Here is a 25,461-nt window from a genome sequence, read left to right on the forward strand (position 1 = left end):
TGTGTGTGCATCTGCTTGTGCGTGTGCGTGTGTATGCTCACTCGGGGCATGAGGGCTGGGGGTGGTCAGGGAAGACCCCCCTGCTGAGATGGAGATATTGAGACTGAGACCTGAATGATGAGAAGCAGCCAGCTTTTAAAACACCAGGAAGACCATTCAGGCCTACAATCAACATTTGCTAAATCAGAATGTAATCTCTTTCTCTCTCATTCAATTTTTAAACATTTAAAAAAATTTTTTTATTAACATATAATGTATTATTAGCCCCAGGGGTACAGGTCTGTGAATTACCAGGTTTACACACTTCACAGCACTAACCATAGTCTCTCATTCAATTTTTAAAGCTCTCTCTGGGCTTAAACAAAATCAGTCTTAGTGTTTCCTCAACGTCTGTAAACACACACACTCATGTGCCACGGGCATGGTGGGGTACCTGCATGCCCAAGGCCGAGCCTCTTTGAAAATCCCCAGAGTTATTGTGAAGTTCAATGTCAGGGTGACCTAGCAGGAAGGGGCTTGGTGAAGGTCTCCTCCGGCCCCAACCCCACCTCCCAGCCCCAAGACAGCCCACCTCAGTCTCTCATGCCCAGGCCAGCAGTATTGCCAGGTATTAAGGCCACTCGGTAGGGAACGCCTGGGTGGCTCAGGGGGTTAAGCGTCTACCTTCAGCTCAGGTTATGATCCCAGGGTCCTGGGATTGAGTTTCGCATCGAGTCCCGCATCAGGGTCTCTGTTCGGTGGGGCGTCTGCCTTTCCCTCTCCCTCTGTCCTTCCCTTCTACTTGTGCTCTCTGTGGTGCATGCTCTCTCCCTCTCAAATAAATCAATAAAATCTTTTTTAAAAAACAAAAAGCCTACTTGGGGGATAAGCAGCTTGGGGTAACAGGGTTGTGTGAGTGTTTCTGGGACAGTCGATGCTAAGGTTTTGTTTCTGGCTTTGTTTGTCCTTTGCCTAGGCTGTTCTTCCTTTAGAATGCCCTTCCCTGCCCCAATCCACAGCCTGCTCATCCTCAAGTCCTAATTTCAGCCTTCATCTCCTCCACCAGGAGGAGGAGACAAACACCCCCAGTCTCAAAGATCACAGCTTGAAATTGACTGTCTTAATCCATCCTACTGAAGATGAGTGTCTCCAGCTGTCCCCACCCCATGCTCTGCTCACATGTTTTCCTCCAACTGAAGTCCCTTCCTCCCTCTCTCTGCCCCTGTTGCCCCAGCTCAGCTCTGAGCTCCTGCAAAGCAGGATCTCCACGGTCTTCCCTCAGCCTCAGAGCCCAGCGAGGCCCCTTGGATCTTCTGTCTCCATCTTGCCTAAGTCCTGCAGCATCTGAAAATTTCAGTGGCTTCCTGTTGGCGGGGGGGGGATCCAGGCAGAGGTTGGGACATTGATCCAAGCCCTGACCTTCCACCCACTTGCTGTGATCTCAGGCAAGTCCCTTCTCTCTGGGCCTCTTCTCATCTGTAAAATGACAGAGCTGGAGATGACACCGTCTGGGGAGAGTTCCACGGATGGGGCCTGTCCTTACCTTGCTGAGCCCAGGGATAGCCTGCAGATGACAGACCTCTGCCTCCCAACCCTGGGACGAGAAAGTCCTTATATTCAGGAACCTGATTAGCTGTTTGGGTAATTAAGGGTTTAATAAGGCCCAGATAATTATCTAGCGGCCCAAAGAACAGGAGCCCCAAAGCTCACGTGATGCTTCAGTCTGTTCCAATGTCAATAACACAGAGGAGGAGAGTGGCTGGGGAGCCTGGGTGCTGCACGAGGGTGGGCACTGGGAAGGGGAGGATGCGGTCGCCTTAGCCGGTGTCAGGGCTCACACTGCCCCCCCCCTTCCCTGCATTCAGCACTTCCCACCAGGCTGGACACATAGCTGGCACTCGTCTGTTTTTTCCACAAACGTTTATTGAGAACCTACTGTGTGCCAGGCCTGTGCAGGTGCTGCATTGAACAAAGCTGTTGGGGTCCTCCTAGAGCCTACAGCGGGAGATAGACATGCCACAAATTGACAAATCACAGAGCCAGGTCGTTCCTGGGGTGGTAAGTGTGGTAAGCCAGGTCCCCCGCTGACCCAGGGGGATGAGACGGGAAGGGAAACAAGGAGTTGACGTTAGTGCCGAAGGCTCGTGGAGCAGAGGGTATTACAGTGGATGCCCGAGGAGCGAGCAGAGCCCCTGCTCAAGGTGTTCCAGGCTGGTGTCGGCAAGTGCAAAGGCCTGGCAGACATTGCCGGACCCGCCGGAGATGCACAGGAGACACAAGGAGCTAATGGCCCCACGGGGGATCCTCAGAGGGACCTTCCTGGAGGGAATGCCGGGAGTTGGTGAAGAGCCACTGAGCTTCTCTCCGGGTCCAAACCCAGGACAATGAGGGCAGGGGGATCCCAGGCCGCACCCACACCGGCCACAGAGCTGGGGCTGGAACCCGGGCTTGGCTGTCCAGCCTCTCGTGTGCTTTCCATGATGCCATCATGGTCTCAAGGGGGACCCCTTGAGAGTGATGGAGAGTCCCGGGGTGCTGCTGGAGGACGGAGGTTTTCTTCATCCGCCCCGCAGGGAGCCCGGAGCTCTGGAAGACGGAGGAGGCTACTGTGCTCAGTGTGCACTGGGGTTCCTGAGGCCGGAGGGGGTGAAAGCCTGCCTGATTCAGCGGGACGGAAGCCAGGTTGGGACAGGAGGAGAGAAGGTCCTAGGTCGGCCCAGTCAGGCTCCATCCTGATCTGAGCCCTGAGCTGGAGGAGCCAGTCCGCAGATAGCATCGTTTTATCCCTGCTGATCCGCCCCTGATGGGCAGATGGACACACAAACCTCACCTCCTCCTCCCGGGGGCAAATCTCCCCCTCACACACACCGTGTGCCTCCCGTCAGCCGGCCCTCCCTGTCTCTCCCCAGGGCTGTCCTGGGTACTGTGGGGAGAGCCAGGAAGCAAGGAAGGACATGGTGGGGAGGCTGGAGAAACCCCCTGGCTAAGATGTCCTGGGAGAGAAAGAGCCAAGGCAAAGGCTTAGAGGGCAAGTGTGCAAGGTGTGTGTGCAAGGTGGGGATGGATCTGTGGAGGGGCCAGACCTGAGCGGGTCATTGACCTTCTGAACACACCTACACTCTCCTATGATAAATGAGGGAATTCAACGCATCCCCGTCAGAGTGAGGGTGATGCTGACTTTTCTCAGCGGCGGGTGGTCGGATCCCTGCACTGACCACTTCCTGCATGGACCCTGGATCCCGACCCCACAATCTGTTCCTAAGTTATTACCTTCCTCTCCTGGCTGGATCTGTATCTTAGAATTTTATCTTTCTCCTACTCTAAATCACCCAGCCTTGGGCTCAGCCTGTATTAAGTCCCAATAAAAGTAGGATTAATGAATGAATTAACTAAGCAACCTAATGAAAGAAAAATTGTGCTCTCCCGAAGACAGTCACGAGGTTGGATGTTACGGCCGTGCCTCTCCCCCCTCTCAGCACTGCTCACACCTGCCACCCGCCATCCAGACTCTGGGTTTGTCCAGGCCCCTCAGCCTGCCACACCAAGACTTCAGGGTAAACCCGTAAGCCTTAGAGGGAGACAGGCTAGTGTCCCACTGTCCCAAAGCCCTTGCTCACTGAGGGTTGGAATTCAGGCACCTTTCACCCCCCGAGAAACATAAACAGAACGTGAAGCCTGTATATCTAGGCAGGAAGGAACACTCTGTCTGGCTAAGAGCTTAGGTTATCAAGGGGAAAAAATCACATGGTTTTTGCCTGTCAAGGTTTGCGTCCCTTGTTCTCCCTAGGCCATCTTGTCGTGCTGACCCGCGGGGTTCGGAGAGCTTGTAGAGGTAAAGGAGTGAGACTGGCTTGTGGGGCCACAGCCCCAGGAAGCAGGCCCCCTCCTTCCTACAGACACTTGCCTGTGGCCCAAGTAAGGCCAAGACAGAGAGGCTGTCCAAGAAGGCAGTGCACTCCCTGTCACCTGAGGCTTGTGACCCAAGGGCAAGCCCCAGATGTGGGGGTGGAGGGTGGGGAGTGGGACTGGACATCTTATTCTTGGAGCTCAGGAAGGCTTGGGCTTAGGCATCTGCTGTCACATCCCGCTCTGAGACCCGCCATGTGGCTCTCCTGGCTGGGCCTCAGTCTTCACCTCTGCCACATGGAACCCCACAAGCCTGCCTGCCTTGTAAGGCTCCTCTGAGGTTCTAGAAACAAGACGGGGTGTGACACTGTAGAAGGGGGACGCCCCCAGTTGAGGACAAGACGTGTCAAAGGTCACCATGGTATTGGTAACTTCCAGCCATTCTGCCGCTCTCCAAGGGCCCCCTTTCAAAATCCAAGCTTCCCTGGGCAAGCAGGAGAGGGAGGCAACAGATCTGGTCCGCAGAGACCTGGTAACACGCTCTTCTTCTGCGGGTGGCTTTGGTGGCTCCAGGGACAAACAGGACCCAAGAACCGGATGGAGGCGGCTAGCCTCAGGTTTGTGCCAAGTTCACCAGGCCTGGCTGGAAGTTGTGCCTCAAGAGGAAATGTTTAATGCGAGAGGGGGCAGGTCGGTACAGCCTGGAGGAGCAGAGCGACCTACTGCTCACATCCCAGGAGGGGGAGGGAAGGGAGGGGCAGAAGGAGGGCAGGGGAGCGAAGTGGGGAGGGAAAGGGTGGGAGGGCAGGGAGGGGTGCTCAGGCATTCAGAGAAGATTGAGCAGCCTGGCTAGGTCATCCAGCTCTCTGGTGATGGCTCAGCGTGGCTTTGCCTCGGTTTCCTCCTGGTGGTCCCCCCTCAGCGCTGGTATAGGAGTCCGCTGGATACCACAACGTAGCCCTGGAGGGCAAAGAAAACCGTGGGCCAGGCTGGAGGCCACCTGAGGCCTAATAGGACCCCCAGCTGCCCTATCAGCCTGGCTTTGAGCTCACGCTCTGCCACTCTTGCTGGGTATGTCCTGAGGACAGTCCTTTGCCTCTTCCGGCCTCAGTTTCCTGCTGTCCCTGCAAGCCCACAATAGGGACGCAGCCAGAGCACAGGGGCAGATCCCCCAGTGACACAATCTGGTGGGCGTGGCGGGGACCAGCGCTGTGTTAGGACTGGGAGTCTGAACACTGAGCGTCTTCTCTGGGTGCAAGTCTCCCCAGCAGAGCCAGGAACCTCCCACATGTCCTCTGCTCTCTACATAGCACTGCAGAAACGTGCTCAGGGCCTGCTGATCATCCATTCATCCATTCATCCATCCATTCATTCATTCATTCAACAAATCTTCATTGAACCTCTGCTCTAAGCCAAGCCTCTGACCTAAATTAAGCCCTGTGCCATCTGCTGGGAACAAGGCAGACCCAGTCCCTGCCCATGCGTAGCTCATGGTCCAATACCGTAACCGTTATTAAGTTAGAACCAATTAAAATTAAATAAAATTTACAATTCAGCTTCATAGCTGCACTAGCCACATTTCAAGTGCCCAACAGCCCCCTGGGCCCAGTGGCTGACCATGGCTACTGCACTGGACTGTGCAGACTTCCATCTTCACAGAACATTGTTTTGGACAGTGCTGGTCTAGGGACCTTTGAGTTTGGACTCAGTTGGCTGGACTTCTGAGTACCAGGCTGGGTCAGCCCCCAACCGTGTCTGTTTGCGAGAGTCTTGGGGAATTCCCACTAACAGCCCAGGCTCCAACATATGCCTACTGTTGCTTTTTTACAGGGTGGAGGGCAGGTACCTCAAGGGACTTGGGACCATAGTTCTTAAGTAAGCAGGGCATTACAAAAACATCAGTGGGCCCCTCTTGGAGGATCTGAATAACATGCAGATGTTGGGCATGTGGGACCTTGGCTAATCTTTCTGTCCTAAGCGTGTCTTGTTGAGTGAATAGAAAAGAATATTATCTTTTTTTTGATCCCAGGTGAAACAGAAAGAAGTTGTAAGGTCCAACTTCAGTGGTGACTGAACTTCCCCTGGGCCCACAACTTCTCACCACGGATAGTGATTTCAGAAGGGTCGGGAAGGTCCCCATCCCCCATCCCCTATCCAGCCTGCAGGGGGCTGTGTACAAAGCTGGAAGAAGTTTCTCTGTCATCTTCGCCAGACACCAAAGGGCTGTGCCCACCCTAGGGCACAGATCACAGGTTGACTGAAGCTGCCGAATGTGGCCTGGCATGATATCTGATGAGGACTAAAGGGTGGGCGAGCCCTTTGCCCCAGTGTCTCTGGACTTCCTAAATTTTCCATCTCATAACGGCTAACGATTCATGGCACGGTCTCAGCAGGAAGAGCGGACACTCCCAGGCCTGGCTAAGCCGGTGACCCCACTGCTGGTACTGGCGGGGAGGGAGGACAAGAAGTAGTCCTGCCTCCCTGAGCCCAGCCTTCCCCTGAGGGTGGAGAAAACCCAAAGACGCACCTCGTAGATGAAGATCTCAGAGTTGACATAGCGAAGGTTGACGACCTTGGGGAGGGCGATCCCCATGCCCAGGAGAGCTGCAGGAGGGGAAAGAGAAACTGAGCTCAGCCCACCGGGAGCCCCGCTGGGAGCCAGCTCCGTGTGAGGTCCTCGTGTGCACTGTGACACAGAGCCCCCCATGTGGCCAGGGAGGGGGGCCATCATTATTATACTCACTCTACAGAAGGGAAACCTGAGGTTTAGGGAGGAGAAAAAACTGAAAAACTCCCACCCTCTTCACCTCTGAGCCCGGGAGGTGGGAAGGTGCCCGGAAGGGAACGTGGGGCCATAGTGTGTCAGGAGGGGACCCCGGGGAACCACCGGCATGGGGGGCAGGGCTCACCATTGAGGTGATTGAGCAGGGGCTTCTGGAACAGGGTGTCCATGAGCGGGCGCACTTGGTTTGTCTGTAGCCATGTCATCAGGGAGATGGGGGGGCCATTGGCCCGCTCCAGTGAGGGGCCGGGAGAGATGGACAGATGGGCGACACGTGATCACACAGACAGACACACAAAAAGCAGAGACACAGGTCGGGGGAGGAGGGCAGGTCACCCCTGTCCTGCCTTCAAGCAGAGTCCAGCTACCCCTTCTGGGAGGAGACAGGGGCCAGCACTGGCCTGACAGATGCCACACGGCCGACAGGTGGCTGGCGGACTGCCCAATGCCAGCCACCTTGCTGGTGCTGACCAATGGATGATGGACTGATGGTGGGTGGCCTTAGGGACTGAGAGGCCGGCCAGTGAAGGACTGCTTGGTGGCTAAGAACCCAGCTGCATCACGTGGCCGAAGGAGCAGCCAGCCCGGCTTGTCAGATTTACCAATACACTCCGAGATTCTTGGACTGACCAGTTGTCACCCACCTGGCAGGAACAGGTTGGCCGACTGACCGACCCCACTGAGGAACCAAGGCTGACCGGCCGACTGACGGCTGACAGCCCATCTGATGGGTGAACCCTCGACTGACCACTGTTCCCGAGCACCCTGGGAGGAAGCTTGATCATGGTGTGCTAGCACATGGGTTCAAGGCCTGTCCTACACAGGGAGGGGTCTCCGGAGATCCCAGCCCCACACTCACATCAATGAAGCCCACATTGGAGGAGGCCACGGTGAGCTGGATATCCCTGAAAACGAAACAGGAGGGTCAGGGCTGGGCCCTAGATCTCCCTTTTCACCACACCACACGTGCTGCCTCCCAGGCTCTTCTGACTGACGCTGTGACAGGTGACACTATGATGAGTGGCTGCAGGCCCACTGCACAGAGGAACACACTAAGGTTGCCGGACCCAGGAGGCCTTGCTTACCCCAGCACAGATGTGGTCCCCTGAAGCTTCACATTGGACATGGAGAGCTGGAGGCTCAAGTTCACAACCTGGGCATGAAGGGAGAGCAAGGTCAGAGAACACAGAGCCAAGAGGAGCCCTCAGGAGGCCACCGGCTCTCACCCATTCCCTGACCGATTCAGGTGTTCAACGAGCATCCGTATGTGCCAGTCCCTGCACACAGCACAATGTGAACGAGACAGACCAGGCCTCTGCCCTTGGGAACGCTCCCAGGCCAGGGGAGGAGGTGAACAGTGACCAAAGTAACCAGAAAGGGTCCTTAGGAGCAGGTGCCTGGAAGTGGTAGCACTTCCAGGGGGTGGGGGGCTAATGGGGACCATCTTTCTCAGGGTGGTCCAAGAAGACTGCCCTGAAAAAGGCTGCAACATTTAAGCTGAGATGGAAAGATGAAGAGAAGCTAGCCATGCCAAGGGCTAGGGGAAGAGTGTCCTAGGCGCAGGGTCCAACAGCACGCGCAAAGGGTCTGTGGCAGGAATGTCATGGCAGAGAGAAGGAACAGCAAGGACACCACTGTGGATAGAGCAGAGCAAGTGAGGAAAGTGGGGCAGGAAGTGAGATCTTGGGAGTCACAACCCTCCCAGCCAGCCCCACCAGCCCACCTCACTCACCACATTGAAGGAGAAGAGGGACCGGAAAGCCGAGTTGGAGGCCACAGCCTGGACCTCCACGAAGGGCTGCAGCTGAACTGTGGCATTGGTGGTATGAAGTGTGGCCACGGGTGTGGCACCCAGCCGCACCTTGAGTGCCACGGGCATGGGCTCAGGGAACTGGCGGGCCACCTGGGGGAATGGAGGAGGAGAGAGGGAGGAATGCACCTGGGGGCAAAGTCTGGGTGGCTCTCTGTGCATCGTGCCTCAGACGCTGATCAAGCCACCGATCATACGTGACTGGGCCACAGAGGTGTGTCCCCCTCAGGCCCCTGCCCTCAGGGGTACCCAGCCTGAACGGGGTAGCAGCCATGAAGACGGGCACAGCCTGTGTGATCTGTGCCAGGAGGGACAGTAGTTCAGGGGCTGTGGGAGCTCAAAGAGGCTCCTGGACCAGACTGGGGGTTGGGTCCTCCCCTAGGAAGCCACCCGTGGGCTTGGTCTTGAAGATGGAGAAAGAGAAAGGGAAGCAGAAAGGGCCCTTCAGGCAGACGGCAGCGCTTGGACAAAGGCACAGAAAGAGGGGAATGGCAGGGGTGAGGGGGAGCATCCCTGGGGTGGGGAAGGCGCAGAGGTAAGGACAGAAGCTGAAGCCCACGGGGGACAGATCCCAGCCAGCGCAGGCCCCCAGTCAGAGAACCTCCCACCCCAGTCCCGGGTCTCAGTCCCTGAAATGACTAAAAGTGTCACCAACCTCAGGGATGAGCTGGCCCAGCACAGACGTGTTCAGCAGATTGTCCTCCGACTTCTGAAATCAGCCCCCACGTCCCGACAGGGTTTAGGGCAGCCACTCCTCAAGCTCAAACACCTCTTGCCTCCCCTCGGCCCCCTTTCCACCTTTTCAACAGCCACCCTGTGTCCCCAGAACTCGGGCGGCCCCACCCACAGATTGGCCCCTGTGGGGTCTCCCTGGGCTGGGCCACAGGGCACGCCTGTCCCCCGCGCTCGGGGCAGTGGGTCCGACCCTCACCAGCTGCCCCGTGATGTCCAGGTTGAGGGCACCAGCCTTCTGCAGCAGCAGGAGGGCAGAGTCGAAGAGGTCCTGGGAGAGGCCCACGGTTGCCATGGCACCAGCGGCCCCCACATGAGTGGGCAGCACAAAGTGGGTGGCTTCCACGGGCAGGACGATGGGCTTACCCAGGAGGAAGAGAATGGCCTGTGGGGCGGGTGAGCGGCGAAAGGGAGAGAAGCGGTCGCCTCAGTAGGGTGACCGCTCCGTCCCCAACCCTGGGCTCTCAGATGCCCCCCACCCGACTGGCCTCACACCCATGTCCGCCTCTAAATGCCATACCATCTCCTGTCCCTTCAACACCCCTGCTCCTCTAGGAATGTCCCAGGACCCCAAGGACTCCAGAGGCAACAAGCCCCCCCAGCTCTGGGCAGACAAGGCAGCACTTACACAGACGTCCAAGGAAATGTAGTCCTCAGTGACGGTGGGTGCGTTGATCATGGAGTAGCGGATCTGGGACTCCGGACCCACAGGGGTGAGGCCTCAATAAGAGCAGGATAAAAAGAAAAGATGGTACACTTAGCCTTCTCCACCAAAGCCTCACTGATCCAGAAAACTCCATTATCGGACAACTTTGGTTAGCCAGACCCAGGCCAAGGAACAGAAAAGGGAAGAAAAAAAGCCTCTGAGTAAGGGACCTTCAGTTGCAAAACTCACACACCCAGGAATCAGCCACTCATGGCCTACGGACTCTTTTTAAGACAGTACTAACAGTTAGGGTTTTTGTTTTCCTAATCAGTGGAAGATGAGAGACACGGAATTAGAAGGAAGGAAAAACGCAAGAAGGATCCACAGAAAAAGAATGGCGCTCACACGTATGCAGGCCTGGACATTTGACCAACACTGTCCCATTCAGTCATCACCGGGATCCTGTAAGATTAGGAGCCCATTTTACACACACACACACACACACACACACACACACACACACACACACACGGGTGCACGCACACTGTGATGAGTTCAGTTGTGCCCAGGGTCGTGTATCTGGTCTCCTTGGCTGTAAAACCACGTTCTCTCTCCACCTAATCACACAGCCCTCCTACAGAAACCCGAAGTCACGCACCCCTGGGGCCATGCAGTGCAGAAGCACGGAGCAGGGGCTCCCCAAGACACCCTCAGGGAGCCCTTCAGGGAGGCACAGAGGAGAGTCCAGTTCCTATAGGGCAAGTTTCCCCCGAAGCTCAGCATATTCTTTTTTTTTTTTTTTTAAGATTTTATTTATCCATTTGACAGACAGAGATCACAAGTAGGCAGGAGGCAGGCAGAGAGAGAAAGGTGGAAGCAGGCTCCCCACTGAACAGAGAGCCGGATGCGGGGCTCTATCCCAGGACCCCTCATGACCTGAGCCGAAGGCAGAGGCTTAACCCACTGAGCCACCCAGGTGCCTCGCTCAACATATTCTGATTGGGAAGGTTGCAAAGGGCAAGTGCCTTGTGGGAACCATATCTCTGGATGCAGTGAGGCTAGCCAGCGTGGCAGATGAAGGCTCAGCCCCATGGTCAGGAAAGCCCGGCTTTTAGCAATAGGTCCTCAAAGGCTCCAAGGGTGTGTGTGTGTGTGTGTGTGTGTGTGTGTGTGTGTGTGCGTGCGCATGCATGCACACACACATCAGATTTCTGCTGAATTTTCTATGTCTCTTCTGGATTTAATTTTATCTCCTCTAATGTTTTGGTAATTTCTTGTGATAAAAACAATACACTATGATTCATTTCTACATGAATCTAGGCTGTCAAAGATTGGGGTGGTGGCAGCAGGGGACAGCTCAGAGGGACTCGAGGGGCTGGTGAGATGTTCTGTATCTCGAGTTTGGTGGTGGTCCCATAACTGTGACTCAGAGGACAGGACATGAAAAAGAATACAGGATTCCGTGTTTTTAAAATGAATAAAAACATGAAAAATTTAAAAATAATACATATTCACTGTGAACATATAGACATTTTTTGAAGGATGGAAAAAAAATATAGCCCAAAATCTCAAATTTATTTTTTTCAGTATTTTCTTCCGCAGAGACAAAGGGCCTCCCGTCTGTCCCTCCCTCAGTAAAGCTGCAATGAAGCTGGGTGTCGCTTCGGGTCCTTCTCTGTTTTCTTTACAGAGTGCCATTATAGCTTAGTTAAGGGCACAGCTCTCAAGGCGGACTGCCTCAGTTTCTTCATCTGTAAAATGGCGCTAATGACGCTAAAGGAAATACTGGCGCTCATTATACTGTATTTTGCCAGGCATGTTGCTAGGTGATTAAATGGCCTTTTAAGTTGTGGTTTTTAGTGACTCCTGCCAGCCCACACTCTAGGTACCCATGACTCATATATACAACCCCTGAGGCCTGAAAGCCTAGATTTCCTTTACTAGATTGTTTTCAGTTCCTCAAAGAAAAGAGTAAGAGCCGGTCTTTGCTGGGAACCCAATTACAAGACGTCCTGATGGAGATGGCCACACTGAGGAAGAAGGGAGGGACGAATGTTTATTGAGCCTGTTGTCCTCCAGGCCCTTCACCTGGCTGTCTGGTAGCAGCACATGGGAGAAATGGGAATTCTGAGCCCATTTTTTTTGGATTGAAATAGGCTCAGAGAGATGGAGTGACTTCACTAAGATCACACAGCAATGGAGCCACAAGGCCAGAATTTAACTTTATATCCTCCGATTCCAGATCCTTTCTCCTTGCCCTCTTGGTGTCTCCTGTTAAGGTAATAGACAGGTTGTGGCACTGAGGGGAGTGGGTATCATGAAGGAATGTTCCCTGAGGGGACTGTGAGGTGGGCCATGAAGTGTGGGCAGGGCAGTGGCTGGACATGAGAGCAGGAGAAAACCAGCGCAAGTCTGTCAGTGGGTGACTCTCACACCACACTGAGGATTTTAGGCTCAGAGCCTGCAATTCCCCATCTATTAATCAGGGATACTGATGCCATCTCATGGGACTGTTGTTAGAAGTTGGCACAAGAAAGCCAAAGCTAGCTTGATATGGAAAGATTCACTACAGAACCCAACGCAGATAAACGTGGACGCTGCCGGCCGTCCCTCCCAGCTGAAGAGCAGCATGGCCCCTGCCTCCTGTCCCCACACACCCATTCCCATGCACCTGTCCCACGCTGTATCACCGTCAGATGTAAATCCCTGGCACAAAGGAAAACTGACCAATTGCCAAGTGCAGCTCACAGCAGTCGATAGCTCTGGAGTTTCCAGAATCAGTGATGGTGACCCAGGGAAAGTGCTAGAATCCCAGGCAAAGCCGTCAGATAGAAGAAAGTGTGGTTCAAACAGGAGCATCTTCAGATAGGTGTGTGGGGAAACAGGAAAGCCTGGATTCTACTCAGAGCTCCCCGAGCACATGTTACCTCCCAAATCAACAAAGAAAGCATTTTTGGCTGGTTTGGGGACAGGCAGGGGGTCACCAGTGTCGTTGTTAATGTTGATGAGTACTACTGAAAAGAAGACAAGGCTGTGGTATATGTATACAATGGAATACTATGCAGCCATCAAAAGAAATGAAATCCTGCCATTTCATTAGGGTATTATGCTAAGTGACATAAGTCAATCTGAGAAAGACAATTGTCATACGATCTCTCTGATATGAGGAATTTGAGAGGTAGGGTGGTGGGTCATGGGGGTAGGGAAAGAAAAAATGAAACAAGATGGGATCGGGAGGGAGACAAACCATAAGAGACTCTTAATCTCATAAAACAAACTGAAGGTTGCTGAGGGGAGGGGGACAGGGAGAGGGTGGTTGGGTTATGGACATTGGGGAAGGTTATGTGCTACGGTGAGTGCTGTGAAGCGTGTAAGCCTGATGATTCACAGACCTGTACCTCTGGGGCAAATAATACACTATATGTTAATACAAATACATAAAAAATAAAAAGAAGAAGATGAGGCTGGCCTGCTTTCGTAGCTTTTAGCTTCATATTGTGAGATGAAGTCCTGATCGAGCCTTGTTTAGGCCACCACCAAGGCCACGCTTCTGTGTGGACCGTGCGAGGTAGCTATGAACCTGGGGACCCAGCCTGCAGCCGGGGAGGAAGGCATGGGCGGTGGTAGGGAGGCGACTGATGAGTAGTGCGGGTTGGCCGAAGTATAGCCTGGCTCCTGCCCATCAGGGAGGACACAGGCGCAGACCCCTTAGTTTCCAAGAGCCCCTCGGGGGGAGTGGGCCCCAGTTGCACACCGCAGTGCCTGCCCCCAAGCACACCCTCCTTCTCTGTGCTGCTGGGTGCCTTCCCCACCCCTATCCCGAGGACCCGCCGCATCCGAACCTCTTACGTCCACATTTTGTCTCGGGGTCTACTTGAGGGGGGATTAGCCTACAGGGCTTTCTCCTAGTATATGCCTCATCCCTCCCGCCTTGGATAGGAAGATCCCCGGGAAGACCAGAGGCCGACTACTAGCCTGACAGCAGGTGGAGAGGAGGGAGAGGCTTGCCTCTGGGTGGGGGGCGTGGCCCCTGAGAAGGGGAGTGGGGGCGGGGACACTTGCAAGTAGATGAGCCTGAGTTCTGCTGAGCACACACTGAGTCAGAGGATCCCATGAGACCTCCAGGAGAAGGGGTGCAGCAGGAAATGGAATGTGAGAGCCTGAGCCCCAGAGTGCAGGGGGAGAGCCTGCCAGACACTGTGGGAGATGTGGGAGCAAAGTCAGGGGAGGATGGGGTCTCTGAGTCTCCAGGCAGGGGAGGAGAGAGCTGCAAATGGAATGAACTACACACACACAGACACACAGACACACACACACGCTTGCACACTTGCACGCACACACTAAACATTGGAAGACTCGATTCTAGAATTCGGAAATTCCTTGAGTTCATCAAGAATTGTTCAGTCATCTTATGATTGCTCTCCCAGAGGTCAACCCTGACTAGGGGGGTTCTTTGAAGAGTCTTGGGGGTCCCAGCAGGGCTCAGGGGTCCCAGGCTCCCCTCCCCTCCGGCTCCCAGGTCTTACCAATTAAAGTTCCCAGGTGGACGTTAAGGCCTTGCACCAGGTTAGAGACGCTCAGGCACAGCTGCGGCAAGACAGAAGGGGAGGCTGGTGAGGAAGGCTCTGGGGCTGGCGGGGTGAGGCCGGGAGAGTCTAGGGTCTTAGTCCTGGGCCTGGCATCCTTCCCTTCCTCCACCATCTAGCCAGCATCTTCCAGCACCTCTCCTGGGCCCTGAGAATTCAGAGAATCTAGGGCCCGTGGGCACGCAGAAAAGAACAGGAGCAGGGGGCCACACCCAAGGGGGCCACAGCTGGGCCAGGACAACTGAGGCAGGGAGCCTGCTGCACTGGGACCCAGAGGGCCAGGGGAGGGGAAGTGCTACAGGCAGGGAAGGCAGGCAGTGGTCAGTGAGCAAGACTGGAGTTCTCCCGGGTACGGTGGGCAGCCTGAGAAGAATATTAAGCTGGGGTCACTATGATAGAAGGTGGGACTTCAAGAGGAGCGACTACACGGCCAAGGGTGGTCACAGCCCGGTGTAGGCAGAACTGAGGAGGCTGGGCCAGGGGAGGCCAGGCAGCAGAGGAGAGGGCCAGGTCGGGCTGAGCTGCCTCTAACCCTCGGGCCTCAGTCTTCTCATCTGCAGGATGGGAATGCTGGGGCCCACCCCCGATGGGTATGGGACAGCATCAGGTGGGTGGATCTGAGGCTGTAGGGACCGAATCAGCAGCTGGGGTTGGGTGGGAAGGGGCAGAGACGGACAAGTGGCTCTCCGCCTTCCCCCAGCAGTGGGACCCTAGCCCTAGGGGCGCCATCTCTCACTTTGCCAAACTGTTCTAAACTCCTCCCAGATGTTAATGTGCCCCACCTCTCAACCACTCCAGGTTGGGGGGGGGGAGGGGGGCGTGCCCAGGAAGGGAGGTTTACTCTCTGCAGGACAGGTGTGGAACTGGGGGTGGAGAGAGGTTCGGTGACTCATCCAAATGTCCCAGCTGGGAAGGTGGGGAGCAGGATTCAAAACCAAGCCACCCCCGTCTCCAGTGCCCATGCTCTTGTCCACTTTCATTTTGTCTCTTTCAGGGGCCATGGGGCCCCTGAAAGCACTGCCTCCACCCCAGCCTCCAGCATGAGACTGGGGCTGGCCCAAGAGCCTGAGCCTCCCTCCACTGCAGTGCTCCCCCCCACCCGAACCTGACCTTATTTGGGCCTCTTCATCATTGCCCTGGACCCTCGCCCCAGCCTTTTCTCTACCCTCATGGGACAACGGAGAAACAGGGCACCTGGGTGGCTCAGTCGGCTAAGCATCTGACTTCAGCTCAGGTCGCATTCTGAGGGTCCTGGGATGAAGCCCCGCATCATTGGGTTCCCTGCTCAGTGGGCGGGGGAGGGGGGGCTCTTCTTGTCCCTTTCTTTCTGCCCCTCCCCTTGCTTCTGTTGTCTCTTTCTCACATAAATAAATTAAATCTTTCTTAAAAAAATTTAAAAAGCAGTAAGAATTGCAACCTCTCCCATGGCTACAATCCCCCGTTCATCCACCACATCTTTTGAGGTTAGAAGGTCCTCCGTCCCGGGAGAGCTGGTCCTTTACCTTATTCCGCAGCACAGCTGTGATGTGCTTCTGCACCGGCACCAGCAGCCCAGGCGCCATACTGAGAGAGAGAGAGAGAGAGAGAGAGAGAGGAGGTGTTCCTAAGCTCTGGGTCACGCATTCGGGCCCATTTCTCTTGGCAGAGCCACCGTCGGAGACAGAGTGTCTTCTCCCCCAAGCCAGGGGACCAGGAGCCCCATTCCACACCTTGCCAAGTGCCGGACACAGTACCAGCACCACTGTCCCCACAGATGAGGAAGCCGAGTCTCAAAGAAGAGGTCACTGGTTTTGGGATTTGGAAGTGGCCAAAAGTGATGATGAGGCCAGGCTTAGGAGAGACAGAAAATGTTGCAAAGGCCAGACTCAGCCACATTTCTGGCCGGCGGGCTTCATGGCCGCTCTGAGCCCGGTAAGCTGCGGGTGCTTCCTGCTTGGGCTCCAGTTCTCTGTGACACACCCAGTAAAGCCCCTTCCTGATTCTGCACCTCAGTTTCCCCTCTGAACAATGGGAGATGCATGTGAGTGGTTTCTCAGCAGGGATCCATAGCAAACCACGGTTCCTTGGGGTTCCTTGAAGTTTTTATTTAAATTTCAGTTAATTAAGCATCTGTTTCTTGGTTTGTCTCTCTCTCTCTCTCTCTTTTTTCCCCTTTGTGCCTCTGTTTTGTTTTTTAAATTCGACATATGAGTGAAATCATATACTATTCGTCTTTCTCTGACTGATTTATCTCTTTCAGCATTATACTCTCGTGTCATTGCAAATGATAAGATTTCATCCTTTTTTATGGCTGAGTAAATTTCCATTGTGTGTGTGTGTATGTGTGTGTGTGTGTGTGTGTGTTTGTGAGTGTGTGTATCACCATTGAATTATCCATTCATAAGTGTTGATCCAAGCTGCAGCCCAAGCTCCCTGACTGTGCCTCAGAGGAGGTGGGGGAGACAGCAGCTGAGTTTTTAATGCCGTTAACTTCTGGGCTTCCCTTTCCATGAGCAGCCGCTGCCCATGAGGATGGAGAGGGCCACAGGACACGAGCACGGGGGGATTGATGCCCAGCCCCCTCTGGGGGAAAGGCCAGCTCCAAATGCCCACCTAGCTGACGTGTGAAAGGAGGCAAGTCAGGCTACCGGGGCTCGAACGCACTCCACCGTTCGCCAGTGGTATAAACTTAGGCAAGTCACTTACCTATTCTGTGCCTCCATTCGTAAAATGGAGGGAATCCTTACGTCTTCCTGGCTGGGCTACTGTGGTGTAGCAAAGGGCTTAGAACCTGCTCTGCACACAACAAACAGGGGCTCCAGAGGTGGGAGCCACGGATTTGACTCACAGTGAAATTGACGGGTTGACAGGTCCCAGCCCCCTGGACCTCACAATCCCCATCCCTGCAGGGAGGGACTGCCCCTGAGGCCCGCAGTGGCCGCATCAGGCCAGCATCCTCCCTGAGTACTACGGCAATGGCTGGTGTGCCACGGGCTGCTGGGTGGGGGCGGGGCACTGGGGGTGCGGGAGAGGGGACAAGTCCCTCTCCTTCCCTGAGCCTCAGTGTCCTCAGCCATAAAACAAGTGTGATCCTGGGGGTCTCTCAGGCCCCTCGTGGCACCTGGGTGAAGGCTGGAGTAGGAAGCTCAAGAAATGGCACCACAGCCTTGGGGATGGACCCTGCAGCCCAGCCCCACCAGGCACTCACCCGGCGCTGCCCTCAAACACAGGGGCGGCGTTGAAGAGTGGGAAGCAGGCAGAGATGCTGACCACGGGGGTCCCGATGGAGCCTTGGGCTACACGGGCATCAGCCAGCAGTACCACAGGCAGCGTCATTTCCAGGGGCTCGGGGACTCTGCGGGACACCCATTCCTGAGCCCCAGAGGCATCACCCAGCACAGCCCACCCTGAAAACTCCGTCCCCCAGTCCCCTCCCCTGGTCTGGGCCTGCCCTCCACTTGACACAGACAAGACCCCCACTCAGCATGACATGGCCCCCCCGGGGGCAGGCTCAGGGACCTCCAAACTTCACTCAAGGTGAAGGACATTGCAGCAGATGGGTGTGAACTCTGGCTCCCAAAACCCTCTCCCTGTGACACCCTGGGCCGGCCACTTCCCATCCTGAGTCTCAGTTTCCTCTTCTGTCAAATGGACATGAGAGTGACAGCCCCTCTCTCTCAGCTGTGCTGAGCTTGCTATGAGGTAGCCTCGTGAGTGGAGCCTGGCCCCCAGCCAGCGCTCACACAATGGCCGTGTCAGCACAGACGGGTTCAAATCGAAGAGATCCCTTTGGAGGCCCAGGCGATCTTTTGGAAATCAGACACATACAAAGTGACTGGGACACAGGAATAATTCTAATAACGACATTTACTGAGCACAGACTCTGTGGCTCGCACTGTGGAAGGGGGGGTGTGATTTTAACTACAGCATGGAGCCATTCCCTGTGTTCCCCAGCGCTGTGCTGCGGTTCCCTCCCACTTCACGGAGCGGGAGACTGATGTCCGCAGGGGTGAACACGCTGCCCAGCACGGCTGCAGAGCAGGGCCTAGGATCTTGAATTCTCACTGTCTCATGCCTCCACGGGAGGGGGGCACAGAGCACCAGACAGGGAGTGGAAGGCTTGAGCGTAGGACCTGGGAGTTGCTCGTCCCTCTCCCCTCACTCTGTCCCTTGGAGCTTCCCTGAAAATCCCTCTGCCCACCCCACCAGGAGATTCACTCACCGGAAGACCTTGAAAGTAAAATTGGCTGCCACCAACATGCGTACCCCAAAATTGGCAATGAATTTCAGGTCAAATTGGGACACACGGACATTCGAAATCTGGATCCTACAGGGTGGACACGTGGCTCCCATTAAACCTTGAAATCAACTCCAAGGCGGCTGTTACAAGCCATATCCCCACTGTTGAGGTTGTGAGGAGGAACTCTGACTATTGGAACCGGGGGATAAGGAAGAGGTAGTGAGTTCTCCACCGTAGGGGGCATGTAAGTCCCGTGGTTGTTGGACAACCAGTTGGCAGGGAAAGGGTGCAGAGAAGATTCCGACCCTGATACAGGAATGGTGGGAGATGAGTCTTGGAGGGATTTTAGTTTCTGACAGAGTTTGGGAAAGCTTGGAAGGTGGGATCCATGGAAGGCAGAAATCCCCTCTGTAGCATTCTCGTCAACAGATTCAGCTAGCAGCCCTCCAGGGACGGGAAACTCATTCCCTTCAAAGCTGCCTATCCTGATTGCTAAGTACTTTCTAAGTAACTTTTCCTTTTTTTCCTAAATGAGTCATCTTTTCCCCTACACCGTAGGTGGGGGTGGGAACTGACATGACAAAATGATATAAATTTGAAAAGTCACATCAGAACTCCACCCTCCAGGCGCCTGGATGGCTCAGTGGGTTAAGCCTCTGCCTTCGGCTCAGGTCATGATCTCAGGGTCCTGGGATCGAGGCCCACATCGGGCTCTCTGCTCAACAGGGAGACTGCTTCCCCCACCCCTGCCTACTTCACTGCCTGCTTGTGATCTTTCTCTCTGTGTGTCAAATAAATAAATAAAATCTTAAAAAAAAAATTATCCACCTTCAAACGCTCTCACTGTTGGCACTTGGTGGACATCTTTCTGGGACTCTCTCTGGGACACAGGCTGACCTAGATCCTGCTTCTGTTTGCTCGACAGACCCCTTTGGATAGAGTCCCACTTTTGCTAGCAAGCACACTCGGTGCTGTGGGTCAACAGTCACGTGGGACCAAGGCTGAAACACTGAGTAATCCTTGACTGTCGGGTGTGTCTGTTGTCATCCTGGCTCACCATCCGCAAGAGCTGTGCTCCATTCCTACCCTCGGGTCCCCACCCCTGGGGGTCTCCACCCTAGCTATTGGTTGGTCCACCCAGTGTCTGAACGTTTTAAAGGTTTTTAAATTAGTTGTCATCATTCAGAACTTGGTAGATTTTAAATATATATATGACTTCTCTTGGGAACCCAGAGACCCAACAATAGTGAGTCTGTTCTCACGTGGCTGGGGACAACACCCTCGGCCCTTGGATCTGAGTTCGAGATGGCCCCCATCTCCCTTGGCCTTTGAGTCTCTGTGGGGGTTGCTTAGGCTCCAATTTGTGTCTAAATTTAGTGTCTCATTTTTGGAAAAAGTAGCCAAGGGTCCTGCCAGCCCTGGGAACCCAAGAGCTACAGTCTTGTGCCCTGGAGGCAAGATTAATTCAAAGGCACCAGGCTCCCCCTGCCCCCAAGTCTCCATCTCCGTCTCACCTCCTTGATCATCTGTGACCACTCATGTAAGGGGTGGGAGGGAAGGCCTCATCCAGCTGTTGGGAAACACTGCATCCTCCCCGCCCAAGATGAGGGGCAGATGGTGGAGGGATTGGGGTACTCCTATGTGGGGTACTCATCATGGGGAGGTGGGCAGCAGGTTGAAGCATTTTCCCCCCTAGGTGGGAGCACTCACCTGGTGGGCTGGTGCACCTCTCCATTCCAGTCCAAGAAATACGGGACCGTGACCTTCAGGGCCTGCTGGAGAGGGGCTCTGCCGATTTCTGACACTGTGGGGCCAGAGCAGGATAAGGTCAGGCTGCCCGCCAGGGCCACCAAGCAAAGCCACATGACCCTCCACCATCTGCCCCTCATCTTGGGCGGGGAGGATGCAGAGGCTGGAAGGGTCACCCTGGCCCTCGGACGGGGACGGGGCGGGAGTAACAGCAGGGTTCCCGGGAGGCCATCACAGGGACATCACTCCCACTTGGCTTCTGCCTTTCCAAATCTTACTTGTCTGCCCCGCTCCTCAAACACAAGAGCATCCTTTGCTCTTTTGTGAGACTCTGATCCAATCCCATCTCTTCAGGAGCCTTCCCCAAGTCCCCAAGCAGAAGGAGCATTTCCCAGTAGAGGGGGGCAGAAGATGGGGGTGCTATTCTGAAGGCCAGAGTTTGAGGACTCTGGAGTCCTTCAGATCCTGGGTACCAATCCCAGCTCTGCTACTCACTACTGATGTGGCTGCTCTGTGCCTCAGTTTCCCCTTCTGTAAACTTCCAGTGATTTTTGATGGTGCCCATCCCATAGTGTCTCCTTAAAGCCTCAGGGCACAGTGGATGCTGGCTGTTACTGTCCCTATTTACCGTGTAATAATAACGACTGTCTCTTCTCTAGCTCCCCCTTTGGGCTAAGCACTGTTCTGAGAGATGTAGCTGCGACCCTGTGCCTGGTTTACCGAGAGGTGAAGACACCCGGCAAAGGCGAAGTTGGATAGGCGGAGGCGCCCGGCGCTCGAGCCCTGGACTTCCTCACACACCTGTGCTTCTAGGCGAGGGAGGTGCTAACTAAGCAATTTAACACGAGTGGAACGAAGACAAGGGGTGACGGGGTGGGAAGGAAGCACCAAATGAAGAGTCCAGAGCCCTGAACTTCGCTCAGACTCACTATGGGAACCGGCGAGTCACTGCACCTCTCTGGGCCTTAGTTTGCTTAGAACCTGGAGCAGGGAGCCCGTGGTCTCTATGTTGTCGATAGCCCTCCCCAGCCTGGGCTTCTGTGGCTAAACCAAGACTCACACCCAGGTCCCTGGACTCCACTGACAGTGCTCCCCTAACACAGGGCTTCAAGTCTAGGACTTGCGAGATGGGATTGGAAAAACGCTGTTGAAGAAGCCACCCAGCCCCACCTTAGAAAGAGGTGTGTGCGGCCTGGGCCTCCCGCTGGATTTCCACCAAGAACATAGGCAGGTGCACCTGGGATGGCTCGCTGGAGACAAAGGAGCCTCACAGAGGACGGGCAGAGGGAGGCTGGCCAGCGGAAGGCAGAAGGCCTTGTGTCCCTGCCTGTCGCTTCCGTGAATGGCACCATGTGCCAGACATGGACTAACATGGGTCACTAACACGGGTCACTGACCCCCCTTCACTGCCTGCCTCTCTGCCCGGATACAAGGTCCTGGAGGCTGTGTGGGCACCACAGGGATGCTGCTGCCTCGATGCTCCGTGGCCTGGGCCACCAAAAGCCTCTTCTGCGGGCTGACTTGAGTGCCTCACCCTGTAATCTGAGTTTGATCCGGTCTTGGGGGAAGTGGCTTCTGATTTCTCACCCCTGACCCAACTTTGGTGGGATCCTGGTGGCAACCGGGGGAAGATTTTGTCCCTCCCTGGATCTAGGTTTTCTCATCGTGCCTTCCTCCGGGGACTGGGCAGGTCTTAGAAGGAAGGATGGGGCAGTGTCATAGGATAGAGACCTTGCCCGAGGGGGCCCAGAGAAGGGCTGGTCTTCTCCCTGTGACCCGACAGAGATCTAGCTCCGGGGCACTCCCTCCTGGCCTGTGCTAGACCCTTCCCCCATCATGCATGTGCACACACCAACCCTGCCGGACACACACGTGTGGACACCCCCAGGGAATGTGGCCACACCCGTATACACACACCCAGACATATACCATGGCATGGTGGACACGGTTAGACACCCTCCCCGACACTCAAGGACACACATGGGCACATCCCCACAAATTTGCACTTGTACCCAGACAACACGAGCAAGAGTAGTCAGTCACCAAGCCATGCCCACACCACAGAGACACGTGAGCACAACCACTTATGCACGCCAGCACAGGGGACGTGACCATGCTCCCACGCGGGCATTCACTTCGTGTTTGCCGAGTGGCCCTTTGTCAGATCTTGTCTGGGGGCCAGGGACACAGCAGCGCATGAGATAAAATCCAGGTGCTCATGGGGCTTTTGGGGTCACAGACACACACACACATACACACACCCTTAGCGCCATGCCCATGCCCTCGCTCAGACACCCAGGGCACAGGCGAGTGGCATGTCTCTTACCGTAGCCCAGCACGGCCTTGTTGAGTCTGATCACAGTGCCCGGCAGGGAAGTGCCAACCACCGGCAGCAGCAGCGCTAGCAGCAGACCCAGCCCGTGCGCCCGAGCCATGGCTGTCCTGGCTACTGTCCCCCGAGATCTGTGGGCTGGGGTGGGGACAATATCAGAGAGCTTGTCCACGACGTGCCCCCACTCCAGGCTGCTTGAACCCCACCCCCACTTGGAGGTCGCAAGGCCTGCATGGTGATACCAGCCCTGTCTGAGAACCCCCACGTCAGTGCCACGTCTCTGCATCAAGAAAGATCACCTACCCTGCCTGCTTCCTCAGGAACCCCAGGGAGATTCAGTCTGGGAGTGAGACCCAAGACTCAGAGAAGATGGGACCTTGCCTGAGGCCACACAGCAAACTAGAGCTGGCTGTAGGATGAGGTTCCTGGGGAGGTAGGCTGAGAGCCGCTTCCTGCCCTGAGGAGAGAGCCCAGGCCCACCACCCCAAGGCCTGGGGCTATGTTTCCTGATGCCGGGGGGTCCAGCCCATGTGACAGCCCATGTGACAGCCCCTCCTAGTGTCCCCGCTGTTCAAACCCACCCAGAGGAGGACCCAGGGGAGCTCTGATCCTCGTTTCATCCTGTACCAGGTGAGGAATGTCCTAAAAGTGGACCTCTGCCTTCCCCCTCCCCCCAACCCTTCCAACCCAGCCCAGCCTGGTGAGCAGATCTGCGTCTGACTCAGAGGTGAGGGCCCAGTGCTGAGATGGGCTAGTGGAGGCCCAGCAAAGTGGCACTTGCCCAAAGTCCCCAAATAAGACCAGGAATGGACCCTTCTGTAGAAGGCGGTTGGAAGTAGTATTCCCATTGAACAGATGGGGAAGTCGAGGCTCCTTCCTGGAGGAGTGCCAGCCACATCCCCATTCCTACCTCAGGTGGTTTCCTGGGACAGGTGGATTCTCAGCCTCAGCCAAGGCCTCCTGAGCCCCCTGGCAGGTGCGGAAGCTGCTTTATGAAGCTCCTGGGTGTGCAGGACCCGCTTCGAAGGGACCCAGGGAGGGGCGGGTTTGCTTGTGGTTGCGAGTGTTTTCCCTGCAAACATGGCCTTTGTCAAAATGTTTCATCCTTATATGTGTGATGGGCCTGCCACGTAACCAGACTGCTGCCAACGGCTACAAGACCCTGGGGATGGGCCACTCTGGGGCCTCCTAGGCCAGGAGATCTGCGGAAAGAGGCCTGCTCTTCAGGGGTCCCCCTCATCATCCCAACCAGGCCTGGCCTGGCTCCAGAGGACATGGCTGCCCCAGGCCAGGGGGCTAACTCACTAACCTCTCCAGCCTGGTGCCTCTAAGCTCTCAGAAACGTGACCCTTTTAGGAGCAACAGGAGGCTAACTGAGCCCTAGTCCCAGCCACTGACTGAGCCCTGCCCCTGGTCACACACCGAACCCTGACTCAAAGGGCAACAGACGAGAGGGTTGTCTATGTGTTTGTGCATTTACTGTGCACAGAAAGCAATAGCGTAATGGCAGGGAGAGCCCGTCTGTCCCTCTGCATGGCTCAGCTAGAGTATAGGCACAAAGGGACTTGGAGCCCTCCCCCCCCTCCAGAGCACTTTATGGCTCCCATCGACTCCATATAGCCCCTACGCCAGGCCCAGAGGCCACGCCCACCCTGTGTTGGATCCCCACTAGGGTCCACAGAACTGCCAGGGACCACAGACACCAGCAAGCCCTCCCCTCAGAGCACGGAGCCCCCCTGCCCAGTGCTCCCTCACACCCTACTCCTGGCCTCCTGGCCCTCCCCGTGGCCGGGGCAAACAGCAGGCTCGGTGGGAAGGAGCACAAATATTGACCAAAGCCACTCTTGGTGTTTGCTCTTGGCATGAATACTTCCTCTTCCTCGACATATCCAGTGTGGGGCACAGTGACTGACAGCCCGCGGACACAAAGGAGGGAGATTCTCAGGCCCTTCTCCCTACAGCAGTGGCCAGCATGGTTGGGTGAGCACCTAAGACATGCAAGGCTCTCCACCAGCCGCTTTTGTCCTCTTTCCCCAGGACAGGAGTGGTTCTGTTCACCTCTAGAGCCAGTGCCTGGAACACACCAGATGCTCAGTGAGTATCTGTTGAATGAATGGATGAATGAATGAATGAATGAATGAACAACTGAAAGGCCCTTGTACCAATTCTGGGGGCAGCATTTCAGGGCTTCCCCTTCACTGAAGATTCTCAGAGGTACCATATGAGTTTCCTATTGCTGCTATAACAAATTGCTACAAACGCAGTGACTTAAAACACAAACTTATTATCTTATATTTCTGGAAGTCAGAAGTCCAGCATGGATGTGGCTTTGCGGAAATCAAGGTATTGGCAGGACTTTGTTCCTTTCTACAAACTCTAGGGGAGGATTCACTTCCCTGCCTTTTCCAGCTGCCGGAGGCTGCTTTCACGGGCTGCCTTAAGGCCTCATCACCTTCAAACCAGCAAGTTGGGGCTGAGGGTTCCTCATGCTTCCACCCATGTCCCTTCTGCCTCCCTCTTCCATTTACAGACCCTTCTGGGATAAGCCAGAATATTCTTCTATCTCAAGATCAGCTGATTAGCGACCCTAATCCCATCTGCAAGCCCCAGATCATCTTTGTTCTGTAACCTAACACAGTCCCACGTTCAGGTTCTAGTATGCAGGCCTTCCTGAGGGGCAAATCTTTGCCTTGTAGGCTAAGTTGGCCCACAGCAACTTAGCCTACAATTTCAGCAACTGCCACCCAGGGGCAAAAGGAGTTCCTTTTAGCTTCACAATC

General features: G+C 55.3%; 1 protein-coding gene across 1 annotated transcript; it reads right to left on the reverse strand.

Moving 5' to 3' along the window:
* Positions 1–4,475: 4,475 nt before the first annotated feature.
* Positions 4,476–23,747, reverse strand: BPIFB2 (BPI fold containing family B member 2). Its single transcript, XM_032353741.1, has 16 exons — positions 23,592–23,747; positions 22,676–22,819; positions 20,311–20,404; positions 18,583–18,687; positions 17,569–17,715; positions 15,884–15,944; positions 14,322–14,382; positions 9,778–9,869; positions 9,349–9,534; positions 9,073–9,126; positions 8,340–8,510; positions 7,693–7,760; positions 7,467–7,512; positions 6,735–6,798; positions 6,353–6,429; positions 4,476–4,785 (listed from the first exon to the last, which is right to left on the reverse strand). Exons 2-16 carry the CDS (start codon positions 22,782–22,784, stop codon positions 4,744–4,746), a joined length of 1,377 nt encoding a protein of 458 aa, XP_032209632.1. The 5' UTR covers positions 22,785–22,819; positions 23,592–23,747; the 3' UTR covers positions 4,476–4,743.
* Positions 23,748–25,461: the final 1,714 nt, after the last annotated feature.

Source organism: Mustela erminea, chromosome 7, assembly GCF_009829155.1.
Source record: "Mustela erminea isolate mMusErm1 chromosome 7, mMusErm1.Pri, whole genome shotgun sequence".
In the NCBI taxonomy this organism is placed as follows: domain Eukaryota; kingdom Metazoa; phylum Chordata; class Mammalia; order Carnivora; family Mustelidae; genus Mustela; species Mustela erminea.